Below are 15,778 nucleotides of genomic sequence, written 5' to 3' on the forward strand. Positions count from 1 at the left end.
ATTCGTGCTAGCATGAGACGGACTCTACAACCCACAGAAGTTTCTCAGGTAGTGCAGCTCATCCAGGATGGCACATCAATGCGAGCTGTTGCAAGAAGGTTTGCTGTGTCTGTCAGCGTAGTATCCAGAGGCTGGAGGCGCTAACAGGAGACAGGCCAGTACACCAGGAGACGTGGAGGGGGCCGTAGGAGGGCAACAACCCAGCAGCAGGACCACTACCTCCGCCTTTGTGCAAGGAGGAACAGGAGGAGCACTGCCAGAGCCCAGCAAAATGACCTCCAGCAGGCCACAAACATGCATGTGTCTGCACAAACAGATAGAAACTGACTCCATGAGGGTGGTATGAGGGCCCCACGTCCACAGATGGGGGTTGTGCTCACAGCCCAACACCGTGCAGGACGCTTGGCATTTGCCACAGAACACCAGGATTGGCAAAGTCGCCACTGGCGCCCTGTGCTCTTCACAGTTGAAAGCAGGTTCACACTGAGCACATGTGACAGACATGACAGAGTCTGGAGACGCCGTGGAGAGCGATCTGCTGCCTGCAACATCCTTCAGCATGACGGGTTTGGCAGTGGGTCAGAAATGGTGTGAGGTGGCATTTCTTTGGAGGGCCGCACAGCCCTCCATGTGCTCACCAGAGGTAGCCTGACTGCAATTAGGTACCGAGATGAGATCCTCAGACACCTTGTGAGACCATATGCTGGTGCGGTTGGCCCTGGGTTCCTCCTAATGCAGTACAATGGCAGACCTCATGTGGCTGAAGTGTGTCAGCAGTTCCTGCAAGATGAAGGCATTAAAGCTATGGACTGGCCCGCCCGTTCCCCAGACTTGAATCCGATTGAGCACATCAGGGACATCATGTCTCCCTCCATCCACCAACGTCACGTTGCACCACAGACTGTCCAGGTCTGGGAGGAGATCTCTCTTAAGAGCGCCAAACATGCAGGGAGGGGATCCAAGTTCCCGCCCGAGCAACCCGGAAATACTCGCCGAGCTTGTCGAGCTCAGTGATGCTCGGGCGAGTACCGAGCAGTGGCGAGCGCGTTCGCTCATCACTAATTATTATAACACTCTCACTGTTGGGTCACATTCCCAAAACAAGTTCATTCCCTATCATGATTTTCCCATACCAGAGTTTAGGATTTTTATACATCTCTTACACAGACCGCACAGAACATCTACTGTGTATGAAAACTGACCAGCAATAAGGACTAGAAATACGCCAAATGTAAATTTATACTGCAAATATTAGTGTGGATCTCAATCTTTGCAATGCAATGAGCAAAATGTGAGTCACTATTTCCACAAAAATATCCTCTGCAGTATATCCAGAGTGGAAAGTCTCTGTAACTTACAATTGTACTCTGCTTCATCTATAAATTCAATGACCTTCTCTAACATCAGATTTATACAGATTGTGTAACTGACAGTGACAAAATAAAAAAAAAAACAGTCTATATAGGGGTAGCATAGTGTGGAAATATTTAACTAATACTTTTCAACTCCCCAAAGTTTGGGGAGGCCATGGGGGATCATAATGTGTATGGGGATATCATACTGTGTGTGGGTGGCTGTGGGGAGCATACTGTGTGGGGCGGCCTTGGGCCATCATATTGCATGTGGCACTGTGTGTATATGTTTGGTTTTTAATTTTCTAGTGCACTATTACATTTTTGTGTGAGGAACTCTGGGATTTTCTATACTATATGTGGGGGGAAAGGACTCTGGGGCCATTATCACTATGTGGGGGGCAACTCAGAGGAAATTATTACTGTTTGTTGGGTGATTCAGGTGATATTATTACTGTATGGGTTGGCACAGGGGTCATTATTAAATGTTAAGAGACTTTATTAAATTATAGGGGCACTCTGTGTAATGTAATGATCAAAGAGGCACAAAGGAGACACTATTACTTTATAGGGTGCTCATAAAAGGCCTTCATATTTTCTAGGGGGAATTTTACCATCTAGAGGGCACAGAAAGGGCATTTTTCTTTGTAAGGGGCACAGAGGTGGGCATTATTATGTGGGGCACTAAAAGGAGATCTATTATCATGCCACACTGTAGGTGCAGTAATAGCAACATTTATGGAAGCAGTAGGCTTAGCATTGGGGTGACAGTAGGATGAGGAGTTTGTGCAGGTTGGAAATGGATGGGGACGGTGCTGGAAATGTAAGAAGTCAAATTTGACTTTGTTGTAAACTCTTCAGACAAGTTGTGGCTGGAGAAATTGGCATGCCAGTCTGGGCCAAATGGAAAAGATGGGAAAAGTGAATGATTACATAAGAAAGAACGTGAGCTGTAAGTCACTTTCCTGTATATAACTGTACTGTAATTTATTAATATGTGATACCAGTCAAATGCAAGTTGGTCCTTTCCATTCATGCCTCAACTAGAGGGTAAAAATCTAGTACACAAGGAAAAGGTAAAAATTCTTCCTACAGAAAATGGTGGAGTTCTGAGAGAACATCTAGCACAGTGTTCCCCAACTCCAGTCCTCAAGGCCCACCAACAGGCCATGTTTTCAGGTTTTCCTTAGTATGGCCTGGTGATAATTGCATCATTGCAATTATTCCACCACCTGTGTAATAGTAAGGAAATCCTGAAAACATGACCTGTTGGTGGGCCTTGAAGACTGGAGTTGGGGAACACTGATTTAGTACATTAATGTAAGATTCAACCTTTGATTATACAGAACAAATCATGAAATTGATTAATGAAGGGCTGTCATTGGGGATTTTTACACTGTCTGAAAGATATTATCTAACTCTAAGATATACAGTTATACTTGTAATGCACACATTACCAAAGGTACACAGAGGTATCTCCCCCTTAAATTTTATACCAATTGTTTCTGGAATAAGATCATTCAGTGAAAAACTCAGAGAATGGATTATTACTTATTAGCCTTCTCCAATCATTACTTCACAGGATTCCAGGTTTACTTAAAGACTCCCGCGATGTTTTCAGATAACTTTATGACATCAAATGGAAAGAGGAATTTAGTTGGCTTAGGTTCGATGTCTACGCCCTCTATAGTTCTATCCCACAAACTCTAGCATTACAAGCCTTTAAATACCACATGGATGAATTTAGTAATTATAGTGAGGATTTGAAGTATTACATCATACAAGTGACAGGTTTTTTTGTCTGTCACATAATTATTTAATGTTCATTCATAAATTTTATAACCAAAAAGAGGGTGATTCTATGATGGCCAAATATTCAAATATTCACCAACTCTTGTAAATTCATTGATGACGTGATAGGTGGAGAATACCATTTTTGGTGTTGATAATCATTTTCACTATCATGTATACTGGTATGGCAGACACATCGATGACTTGCTCTTTATTTGGGAGGGCAAGGTATCTGGCATTCATGAAGTTCAATAATGATAAAGAATTTAATCTTCATTTTACATTCTCTGCACATGACTCTGAATGATTGCTTCTGGATTTGTCATTAAATGGAAAAATTGGACAAAGTATACGTTTATCTATCGTAAATCACTTGTGGCACATATAATGTTGTGTATTTCATTGCATGTTCTGAATGTAATTTAATATATATTGGATACACAACACATCCTTCTAAGAGAAGAATTTTAGAACATCTCAATGACAGATCAAATAAGAAACACAATATGTCTAATGCTGCAAAACATTTTACAGATAATCATCATGGTAGAGTCAGCAGTTTGTCATTTTGAAAGCGATTCTATAAAGAGTTCATCTGAACTGTCTTAGTTCTACTAGAAGGGGATAATATTCACTCTACCATAGAACTATAGGATGTACTGTATATCTACCTTCTCCCAGCTATATAGACTATTGAACGTTCTGCACATTTCAGCAGTCTGGATTAAAACAAAGATTATAATATCTGCAGTTCACTTTGCTTCCCTGTGCGATATTGTCAGTCCCTCTTACTTTCACCAAGATTATTGCTGCAGTTTTGTCTGGGAGAAATGGTAATAAGTAACTAGATTTCCCTATTTGGACAACTGTTTGATAAAGGCAAATTCTGCAGAGATACTCACAACTTATCTAGACACTGGGATGCTTCATCAATGGGAGGAAATCCCATATTTCTCCATCCTGTTTTTTGGGATTTATATTTTGGATTTTTTGATTACAAGCTCTCTTCAAACTAAAAGATTATACGCCATCCTAGGTGATGTAAAAAATACATGACAATTCATACCAATATCTTTTTGTCAGATGAAATAGTGTGTCTCATGACAGTAGCCACTTCCTAAATAGTGCATATGCCTAGAAATGGCTCCCCTTAAGAGGACAGATATTCCTAACATGATGGTATGCTCATATGATGGGTCTAATGGCTAAGGGGTTTGGTCATCATGGAGGCATAGCTTCTATTTAACCTTAGAGAGATGAGGACAGTACAGAGATCTCTGCTTCATTTCACCCATCTATCCAAGGGTGAGCTGTTGGGATCAACAATATCCTACATTAATACCCAGGAAGGCACTTGATCCATAGCTTTTCTAATAGATATGGAATCGATCATTTCTTGGTCATAAACAAACCTCCAGCAGCAATCAGCTGTGTACGTCAGAGGGAGTTCCAACTGGACTAAGTCACAGTCAGCACCTCTCGGAAGAATGGTTTGTGGATCAAAGTAGTTTCTTCCAGATCATGAAGCATTGGAGCTATTGTCAGCTGCAAGAATGCAAAGAATGTGGTTATCATCACTTGCAAGAATATGAAGATTCCCTTCTGCTTCCTCTTAAAAGGCAATCAGCCGTGGGCTCTGGATGTCTTCTCAATTCCATGTACCTTCCAGCTAGCCAATGTGTTTCCTGCCAAGGATGCCAAAGAGTCAAACAGGAACATATCTCAGTAATTGTTTTCTGTCCATGCTGGCCTAAGAGAGTATGGTTTACTGCTCTGGTGATCATGCAAAAGGGGATGTTTTGGAAGCTTCCAAGAATTGCTCCCCTAATGACTCAGGAAAGCCAATGTTGTCTTCACCTGGACCGACTTCACCTAATTTCATGGAGGCTGACCGCTTCCTTCTAGCCAGGTTTGGACTATTGCTTGGACTATATGAGATGCTCACTAACACCCTTATACAATCAAGAGGTGCTACCACTTATTGGACACATCTAAGGATTAAGAGAACTTTATCTAGTAGGTGTAAAAGAAACCAGGAGTTGACTCTATCTTCCACAGTCCAAAATATTCTAGCCTTCTTGAATGATAGGTTTGAAATGAGCTTTAAACTCAATATCATCAAGGAATCACTTTTACAGAGATTTATTGGGTGAATCCAGAAGATCACAAAGTCTTGATTCCATATATAAAGGGAATATCTTTTACCAACTAACACAAAAAGCCCTTTTATCTATTTATTATGAAAGATAATCTTTAATAGTCATATTTGACAAATATAACATACATAAAGTGCCCATAAAAAGTGACCTAGTGCAGGCAGAAATAAGTATATTTCTGCCTGCACTAGGTCACTTTTTATGGGCACTTTACGGGCACTTTATGTATGTTATATTTGTCAAATATGACTATTAAAGATTATCTTTCATAATAAATAGATAAAAGTGAATCCAGAAGATATGATTTATTGTTAAGGACCAAGTGCCTAGATGGAATCTTTGACTTCTGCTATTTTATCTCTGTAAAATTCCCTTTGAGCAACTTCAGTCTGCTGACATAAAAATCTACCTGTTAAGACTTACTTTCTGATGGTCATCGGCCAGTTATGGTGCTTTCACATTGCGTTTATTTTCACGTTCGTGGGTCCTGTTGGGGTTTGCGTCCGGACTCACCCCCACAATGGGATTCGGATGTATGTGCCGACAACGAGAAGAAAAGCGCAATGTGAAAGCACCTTAGTGAAATACAGGTCTTAGATTCCACAGAACTGTATCTGATTTCCTAAGGTGTCCTCCCTTTTTCAACATAAAACAGCAAATTTGCATTACCAGTCTTTTTCCCAGATCCTTCTTCCAGTGGAGATGAGACTTCACTGCTTTGATATGGACACAGCCTCAAAGATCCATATACTGCAGATCGCACCAATGAAGGCAGTCAGAGTATATTGTACTAAAAGAATTTTTTTTTTTTAAGTTATCAGTTATATTATTATTAGCTTTTAGACATTTTGGACATAATGGGAAAAACAACAGCAAAACCCACAAGAATAGGTTTTATTGAAAATTTACAAAAGCTGGAGCGTTTACTTCAAGGGAACCTGTCATGTTCAGAAGCGCTATTTACCTGCAGATACAGGGTTAATCTGCAGGTAAATAGTGTTAAAATCAGGCCTTTCTGCCTTACTAGAACAGCAACTACAGGGTTAAAAAGTACTTATATTCTCCCTGTAGCCACTCGCTTTCAGTGATCGGGACTGTGCATGGAGCGGTTACACTCACCACTCACTACACTGCGAGAGCAAGTATAATCACTCTCCAGCATTTTGATTGACAACCTGCTCTGCACATACACAATGCACGCAGAGCAGACTGTCAATCAATATGAAGGGAAGTTAATGCAGCTGCACTCCCTATATAGTGCGCAGTGACTGTAACAGCCCCCTGCACTGCTCATATGACTGAAAGCCAGTGCCTACAGGAAGGATATAACTTAATTTGCTTCCTGTAGCCACTGATATTCCTCTACACCCTATATCTGCAGGTAAATAGTGTTTCTAGACATGACAAGTCCTCTTTAAACTGTAGATGAATAATAATTTAAGAGACTTAAAGGGAATCTGTGAACAGGTTTTTGCTATTTAATCTTAGAGCAGCATAAAATAGGGCAAGAGAGCCTGATTCCAGGGATGTGTCGCTTACTAGATTGTGTGCTATAGTTTCAATAAAATCAGTGTTTTACCAGCAGGAGATTATCACTAAAGGGCTAGGTATCTCGTGCAGGCCAGTCCTGCTTATCTGTGTAATCCCGCCCCCACCCCTGATTGGAAGCTTGCTGACAATGTGCACAGGAAGCTGCCAATCAGTGGTGGGGGCGGGGTTATACAGACCTCAGCATTCTGACCACTGCTAGATCTACAGCAGAGAAAACAGGGATTATCTCAATACTGCACCAAGCAGCCCAGTAAGTGACACATCACTGGAATCAGGCTTTTCTGCCCTATATTATGCAGCTCTTGGATTACATAGTTAAATACCTGCTGACAGATTCATTTTAATAAACACATTTTTATATGTACAAACACTAGAAAGGGGTAAATGTCACTTTAGACTATAGACTGTGCATTGCTCCTCTGTATATGCTCTATATTGTAAAATAAAACTTTTAGTTATTCCTACAAAAAGCGAGAACATTTTTTTTTTCTTAAATAAAGATAAAAGAATATTTTTGTTCAGCCGTCCTTCCTGCTTTTATTGCACGCTTACTGATGGTTGATTTTGTTTAGGAGCTCGTCCATATTTTATTCATATAAGTAAAAGTATATTAGAAGAAAGTCCAAACTGAATGTTTTAACTCAAACATCTCATGTGGTGATTCAGGTAGCACGAAAGCTTAAATAACAGGAAATGAGTCTAAGGGGTTTTTCATGTGGCAGGAAAAAGAAGAATAAGGAAACTGAAACGAATAAGATGTACAGACTCATGAGATCGAATGATAAAAAGGGTATTTGTACGCGTTGACTTAAAGGTAACTATCATAGTTTGGATCAAATCGATCTGTTTTTCTTTATTTTTATCGGAGATTTATTTTCTACACATGAGCTAGAAGACCTTTACTAAGAAAGGACACAGGTGGCAGATAAAATGTCCTTAATCATCAAGCCCATGAAGGAGCTCTATCCTGTATTCCATCGGATGAGTTCAGTAAGATTGGGACTGTCTTTCTTCTTTATCATCATACTATCAGCCCCGAGCCGTGGCATTGACAGCAGAGATAAACCAGGTAATTATTTTCAAATAAACTTAAATATATTTTTTGCTCCTTCCGAACTTGGAAGCTCCTGAGGTTCAGAGCATGAAACCTTATTTTCTCATGTATAGTTTGCATTTAATATATTGGGTTTCGTCGTAACATATTGCACTTTTAAAGCTTTGGGAGAATATTATATGTGGTGTTAGTTACATTTTACAACCAGTCATTAATGGAATGGTCCCATAATTAAATTTTACAAAATGGCTAATAAATATAACTGATCAATTTATGATTCATCAGCTGGGACTCCGCTGATCTTGAGAATTGACCATAGGGCAATAAAAAAAGCACAGAATAAATGTATTAGATTGCAATCACACTTGATTTTATATCAGGATTCAGACCACATTCACATTGTAGTCATGGCATACTGTACTGTAGACATGCAATACTGTGGTTTTATATATTGTCATGTCTCTTAATATACATTGTAATACTTACAAAAGCACATGAGATAAGTATTAAAGGGAATTAATCTCAGATTAGGTGGCAACAACCTGATGACAGAGACCCTGATTCCTGCGATCTGTCACTTACTAGGCAGCTTACTGTAGTTTTCATAAAATCACAATTTTATCAGCAGGAGATTATCCCTAGAGGACTAGTAAACTTTCTGCCATGTATTCCTCCATGTTCATGAGCTCTGTATAACCTCACCCCCCCACCACTGATTGGGAGTTTTCTGCCTATGCACAGTGTACACAAAAAGTTGCCGATCAGTGGTGTGGGAGGGGTTATACAGAGCTCTGTATTCAGAGAACTGCTAGATCTGGAACAAACAGTGATTTTATCAAATCTACAGCAAGCAGTACTGTAAGGAAACCCATTGTTGGAATCAGGATCCCTAGCCCCTTCATCATGCTGCTCTCAGATGGGCTAGCAAAAACCATGTGTCAGATTCACTTTAAGGCCATGGCCCCACTATCAGTATTCGGTCAGTATTTTTCTCAGGAGTGGGAGCCAAAACCAGGAGTGGGTGATAAATGCAGAATTGGTGACTTGCTTCTATTATACCTTTTCTCTGATTGTTCCTCACCTGGGTTTAGCTCCCACTTCTGAGAAATAATACTGACGGAATACTGACCAAATACTGATAGTGGAGCTGTGGCTCAAGCCATATTATAAGAAAGCTACACCTTTACTGAAAATATTTCTTAATGGGGTTGTCCAGCAAACATAAGATTATCTCAGCACAGGAACATTTTTTTAACATATCCAATTGTGGAACTTATTATTATTCCAAGATCTATTGATTAAAATCAACTTTTTTTCATGGGACAACCCATTTAAGGCCTTGTAAATATGTAAAGCTTTGTACACAGAGCCTTTGCAATGGCAAGCATAGTCCCCGCTGTTTCACATTCTAGAATTATGAACTCCATGTGGATCCATATTCTTCTCTAGGTTGGTGGGGGGAGAATACCTCCATAACTTGCATTTATTAGAACATTCCACACATTTTTTTTATGTAGAGATTTTGTCATTGTGAATAAGAAATGAGCTGCATCTCTGCAAGAAACTTAATGGCACTTAAAGATAATGTATTGGCCTCAAAAATAGTCTTAGCTGCCATAATACAGATCTGTACAACACAAATGCATAATATGATTGGGTATAAAGGGTCTTTCTTTAGACAATTTTATATAAATGGGATCAAGACCAGATTCTCTGAATGGAGACAGGAATTATAAAGCCATAAAATGTGGATAAATACAAGATCCTGTGATATTAAAATATAGTCTTCACATCTATAATTATAGTAAGCTCATACTTAATTTATACCACTACATTAAATATAATTTACGGCAAGCCGTATGTCAATTATAAAAACCACAGTAAGTCATTTTTGATTATGGACCTTATAGAGGTGAAAGCAAAACTGGACTAGAAATAGAATCATTAGTGCCAAAGATCTTCTTGAACTCATATCTTTAGTTATAGCACCATTATAATAATAATAATAATAATAATAATAATAATAATAATAATAATAAGAATAAATGAAATCATTGTTAATTTATTGTATAGGCAAAATTAAAGTGTTTTTTACTATTTTTTTATCATACTTTTTTTCTCAAATAATATTTTGTATACAGAGATGTGTTTCTTTTTATGTGATACTAAATAATCGAAATGTTTCCAGCTTACATCTTGCCAACTTAACTGTCACATAATTTATTTATTCGGAAAAATATTTATCGCGCCCTTTAGTTTACACAAAAATAGCAAACTACAACCCTTTTTATCGGCCAAGAATCTGAAGGAAAAGTGATTATTTTCAGAATGCATTACATTTTATTCAGCTATGTTTATTTTGAGTTACAATGAAAATCATTTTAGCTATTTTTCACTTGCTTGTGATAATAACTTTCATTATATGTGATAAATTCCATCACCTAAAGAAAACCAGAAAATAGAATTTATATTGTGTCTTCCATTGTCAACCATATTTTGAAGATATATAAAACATCACTAGAGACAAAAATCTCTGTGTAAAGATGGCGTGTGCTCAGTAGACCAAAAAACTAAGGCCAGAACAATCAGGTTGTCGGTATCTCAGGTGCCCTTCTAAGGGAGTGTGTATAATTTGGGGAAAGCCGTATATCAATTATGAAAGTAGTAGTAAGTAACTTTTCAGTATAAGAAAACTGGAGCTGAAATACAATAATTGGTGCAAATGATCCTCTGTAATTCATATTTTTAGTAAAAGCTCCTAAAATTACTCAAATATTAATAGGTAAAAACCTTGTTCATTTATATATATGTGAAATAAAAATGGTATTTCTTATGTGGGAGCCTAGTTAGACGCCATCAGGTAGATCGGCATTGGTATACCTCGGATTTCAGTTCTATCGGAAGACTAACACACACCAGGTTCTCTTTCAAGAGGGTCTCATTTATTATGACATTGGCTCATCTTTTATAGGGGGGCTGGTTACATAAAAGATTGCTTAACTACTACGTAACTATTGACTCGAATATTGGTAAATGATTTGGCATAGACAACAAGACAATGACTTGTTTTTCTTTTTCTTTTTATGTAATAATGAATATAATCAAACTACTTCCAGCTTCCATCCTGCTAACATTAATGCCACATAATTAGTTTATTTGGAAAAAATATTTATTGCTATTCTTTAGAGTTGAGAAAAAAAGATGTGCAAGATCCTTGAGCGGCGGCCATGTTAGTATTCCATGGCAGCCGGAGCAGAGCTGCACAAACTTCTTGGGCTGGCATTGGTAAATCAGTATCCTGGGCACGTCTTGTGATTACAAGGCCCACACGACATTGTGATGTTGCTTTATCCTCACCAACGGCATGCCAACTTGAAGACTCTACAATCACAAAAGGCACCGAGGATTCTGTTGTTCAAGTGAAAGCTGAGGAAGTTTTCACCACATTGGTCTGGCTGCTACAGAGGACTGACGTACACGCTGGACCAATGTTCTGCAAATCATTCTGCTCAAGTATACTATTCTTAGATTACACAAAAGTAGCAAAAGGCCTTTTTTTATTGACAAATAAACTGGAATGATAATGATTATTATTTTAAACTCCATTGCATTTTCTTCAGTTATGCTTATTCTATTCATAGTTTTCTTTACTTTGAACCATATTGACAATTATTTTTAGGTATACAGGGTGGGCCATTTATATGGATACATCTAAATTAAATGGGAATGGTTGGTGATATCAGCTTCCTGTTTGTGGCACATTAGTATATGGGAGGGGGAAAACTTTTCCAGATGGGTGGTGACCATGGTGGCCATTTTGAAGTCTGCCATTTTGGATCCAACTTTATTTTTTTCAATGGGAAGAGGGTCATGTGACACATCAAACTTATTGAGAATTGTATAAGAAAAACAATGGTGTGCTTGGTTTTAACGTCACTTTATTCTTTCATGAGTTTTTTTACAAGTTTATGACCACTTATAAAATGTGTTCAAAGTGCTGTCCATTGTGTTGGATTGTCAATGCAACCCTCTTCTCCCACTCTTGACACACTCATAGCAACACCACAGAAGAAATGCTAGCACAGGCTCCAGTATCCGTTGTTTCAGATGCTGCACATCTCGTATCTTGATGGTATGGTGTGGTATATGGGGTACAAAGAGAGTGGGGCCATTCTTCATCAATGGAAACCTCAATGTCACTGGATATCTGAAATTGCTACATGATGATGTGTTGCCCTCTTTATGCACTGAAGATGGCACGTTCCCTGAGTTTTTCCAACAAGATGAAGCACTACCACATTATGGGTGTCAGGTCTGAGCATTCCTACATGAACAGTTTCCTGGAAAGTGGATTGGTCGTAGTGGGCCAGTTGAATGGCCACCAAGGTCTCCCGATCTGACCCCCTTAGACTTTTATCTTTGGGGTCATCTGAAGACAATTGTCTATGCTGTGAAGATACGAGATGTGCAACGGATACTGGAAGCCTGCGCTAGCATTTCTTCTGCGGTATTGCTATCAGTGTGTCAAGAGTGGGAGAAGAGGGTTGCATTGACAATCCAACACAATGGACAGCACTTTGAACACATTTTATAAGTTGTCATAAACTTGTAAAAAACTCATAAAAGAATAAAGTGACGTTAAAACCAAACACACCATTGTTTTTCTTATGAAATTCTCAATAAGTTTGATGTCTCACATGACCCTCTTCCCATTGAAAAAAATAAAGTTGGATCCAAAATGGCCAACTTCAAAATGGCCGCCATGGTCACCACCCATCTGGAAAAGTTTCCCCCCTCCCATACACTAATGTGCCACAAACAGGAAGTTGATATCACCAAGTATTCCCATTTTATTTAGGTTTATCCATATAAATGGCCCACCCTGTATTTCCGCTTGCACAGGGTAATAATTTTAATTATATATGATATATTTGACACGCTCCCTGGGCCGTGGGGTACCCGTTGCCGGGCTGGTAGATGCTGGCGTTTGTAGTCACAGTGGCGGTGACCCGGCCCGTGACCCAGGGCGGTCAATCCAAGGGGAAATTGTATATAGAGTTTATGATGTCCGACTACGCCACCTGTGGGATGCGGCTAATGGAGGCCGCCGCTGCGGAACAGTCCTCTGAAGCTGGTGGTTTTGCAGCAGTGATGGTACAACTCCCCACAGGAAGAGTTAGCTTCAGGGCAGTGTGTGGATGATAGTGGTTGTGCTGGGCGCTGTAGTGCAGGGAGTGATGGCGCGGCAAGAAACACAGAGACAAGGTGGTGCAGTCCCAGGGTCTTTACTCACAGTTATTGCAGTCCAGATTACAGGCGCCAAAGTAATCTCCCTCGTCGTGCTGTGCTTACTCAGTGAGGGGCTCAGTCCACCCTCAGATATCTCTGGAGTACTGAGCAGGACCCCCTTCTGTGTCCTTTCTCTGGCCTTTTCCCTGCACCTCACACCTAGTGACTCCAATCCGGTACCCGCGGGCCTTGGTGGGCGACGTATGTTCCGTCCCCTGAGTCCTATATGGCTACCTTCTTGGTGAGACTGGCGTGGACTTGTGGCTACAGGACATAAAGTTCTGCAGCCTCCGGTTTCTAGCTGAGACTTGCAATCTTCTACTAGTTGAGGGACCCGGTTCCCTTTGTGTGGCCTGACCCCTCCACCTCCCGGTAGATTCGGGCGTACGGGTGGCTTCCAGCACTGCCCGTACCCCTGGGATCCCTTCTGTTCCTGGAGCCTTCCTGCTCCCTCTCCTCTCCTCTTCTCCTCTCAGACTTGGGCCTCACTGTCCAGGCCTGCCTCCGGAGCAGAGCTCGTACAGAGCCTCTGCTCCTGTCACTTCTCCTCTTCTGACTGAATACACTGATCTAAGATGGTTCCTCTTTTATATACTACTCCTACTGAAGTGCTCCCCTGATCTACGTCATCCACCCACACCCACTACATGGTTCCCCCTTACTGTGGTTCCCCCCCACTCCAGCCAGGGACTGTGCTCTCCCATAGGAGCAATCTCGCCCTGCCCTCTAAAATGTGGTGTAGTGAATGTAGGTGTTAGGGTCCTGAGCCATACTCCTTCCTTACCTGAGAGTGAGGTATCACACCTCTGGATGAGATGCAATACTTCTGTGGCGACCGAACCCTCGGGGGCGCCACATATTCAATCACATAAAGAAAACCTAATAATAAATTCTAATTTTGGGTCTGCCACTGTCAACCATATATTGTGACAGATGACTTGACCTAGTTAAGAGATCAGCTAATAGGTTAGGGGTTTGGTTTTACAGCTTAAATAGAAGCTGTCAACTCATTGTACCCTTCCTCCTCCGTCCCAACCAAGTCTGTTACAGAAAAATCAGCTTTAGAAGTGAGAAGCTGAAAGTTCTCTGGGCAGGAGATAGCACTTTTACTGCCTCTGGTGATTGACATTTAGCACTGCTGCAGCATGTCAGTCACCTAGTGGAGGGTGAAGTTATGCTGAGAATGAAGCTGAGAGGCAAGGCAGTGGAAGTGCTCTGTCCCACCCAGGGCATTTCCAGACTCATTTACATATCACTTCTAGAGAATATTCTCACCAACATTAGCAGTGTTTTTTTTTATTAAAAAGAGTAGTATTCTTGTGTAATAAAGCTATGTATTCATTTGTGTGTAACCTACGTATGTCGTACATGTAATTGACTTGAGTAGGTAGAATGAGCTGACAGATTCTCTTTAAAGAGGACCTTTCTCCAAATTTAACATTTTTAACTACACGCCCCCAAAGAAAATACCCACCCACCCAGAGAAATATCAAGAGATTTTAGAGCGAAATGTCCTACCCAGTGTAAGAAAACTTGCTTTGAGTCGGAGATCATGGATCCTCCAGCAAGACAATGACCCAAAGCACACATCCAAAAGTATACAGAAATGGTTGAAAAAGAAAAAATGGACTGTTTTAAAATGGCCAGCAATGAGTCCTGTCCTCAATCCCATTGAAAATCATTGGGGTGAGCTGAAATCTGCCATTGGGAAAAAGAACCCTGCACACATTCAAGAGCTTGAACAAACTGCAAAGGAAGAGCGGGAGAAAATTCTAGCTGAGAAGTGCAAGAAGTTATAGATGGCTACAAGAAACGTTTGGAGGCTGTCAGCAATGCCAAAGGGTGTGCAACCAAGTATTAATTAGGGGTGCCTTTATTGCTGCACATGCTGTTGCTGCTAGATTTCTAAAACTTAACATGGACAAAATAGAATTCATCATCTTTCCGCCATCTCATTCAACCCCCCCAACTGACCTATATATCAACGTCAGTGGCTGCTCACTCTTCCCAGTCCCGCAAGCTCGCTGCCTTGGGGTAACCCTGGACTCTGAACTCTCCTTCAAACCACATATCCACGCCCTTTCCACTTCCTGCCGACTCCAGCTCAAAAATATCTCCCGGATCCGCACATTCCTCAACCATGAATCTGCAAAAACACTAGTGCACGCCCTCATCATCTCCCGCCTTGACTACTGCAACTGCCTGCTCTGTGGCCTCCCTTCCAACACTCTTGCACCCCTCCAATCTATCCTAAACTCTGCTGCCCAACTAATCCACCTGTCCCCCCGCTATTCCCCGGCCTCTCCCCTCTGTCAATCTCTTCACTGGCTCCCCATTGCTCAGAGACTCCAGTTCAAAACCCTAACCATGGCATACAAAATTATCCACAACCTGTCTCCTCCACATATCTCTGACCTAGTCTCCCGTTACATACCCGCACGCAACCTCTGATCCTCACAAGATCTCCTTCTCTACTCCCCTCTTATCTCCTCCTCCCACAATCGCATACAAGATTTCTCCCGTGCTTCCCCCCCTACTCTGGTACTCTCTATCCCAACATATCAGACTCTCGTCGAGCGTGGAAA

The 15,778-nt window shown here is 40.8% G+C and overlaps 1 protein-coding gene across 1 annotated transcript in view; it reads left to right on the plus strand.

Annotated features, from left to right (window-relative positions):
- The first annotated feature begins 7,562 nt into the window (after nucleotides 1–7,562).
- IL2RG (interleukin 2 receptor subunit gamma) overlaps nucleotides 7,563–15,778 on the plus strand; it is a 59,580-nt gene continuing 51,364 nt past the window's right edge. The window contains exon 1 of the mRNA XM_073637879.1: nucleotides 7,563–7,919. Within this exon, the coding sequence (XP_073493980.1) occupies nucleotides 7,781–7,919 (139 nt within the window). The 5' untranslated portion in view covers nucleotides 7,563–7,780. The remainder of the gene's footprint in view (nucleotides 7,920–15,778) is intronic.

The sequence above is a fragment of the Phyllobates terribilis genome, unplaced genomic scaffold (assembly GCF_046119375.1).
Source record: "Phyllobates terribilis strain yellow unplaced genomic scaffold, ASM4611937v1 Scaffold_7__3_contigs__length_470593459, whole genome shotgun sequence".
NCBI classification, from domain to species: Eukaryota; Metazoa; Chordata; class Amphibia; order Anura; family Dendrobatidae; genus Phyllobates; species Phyllobates terribilis.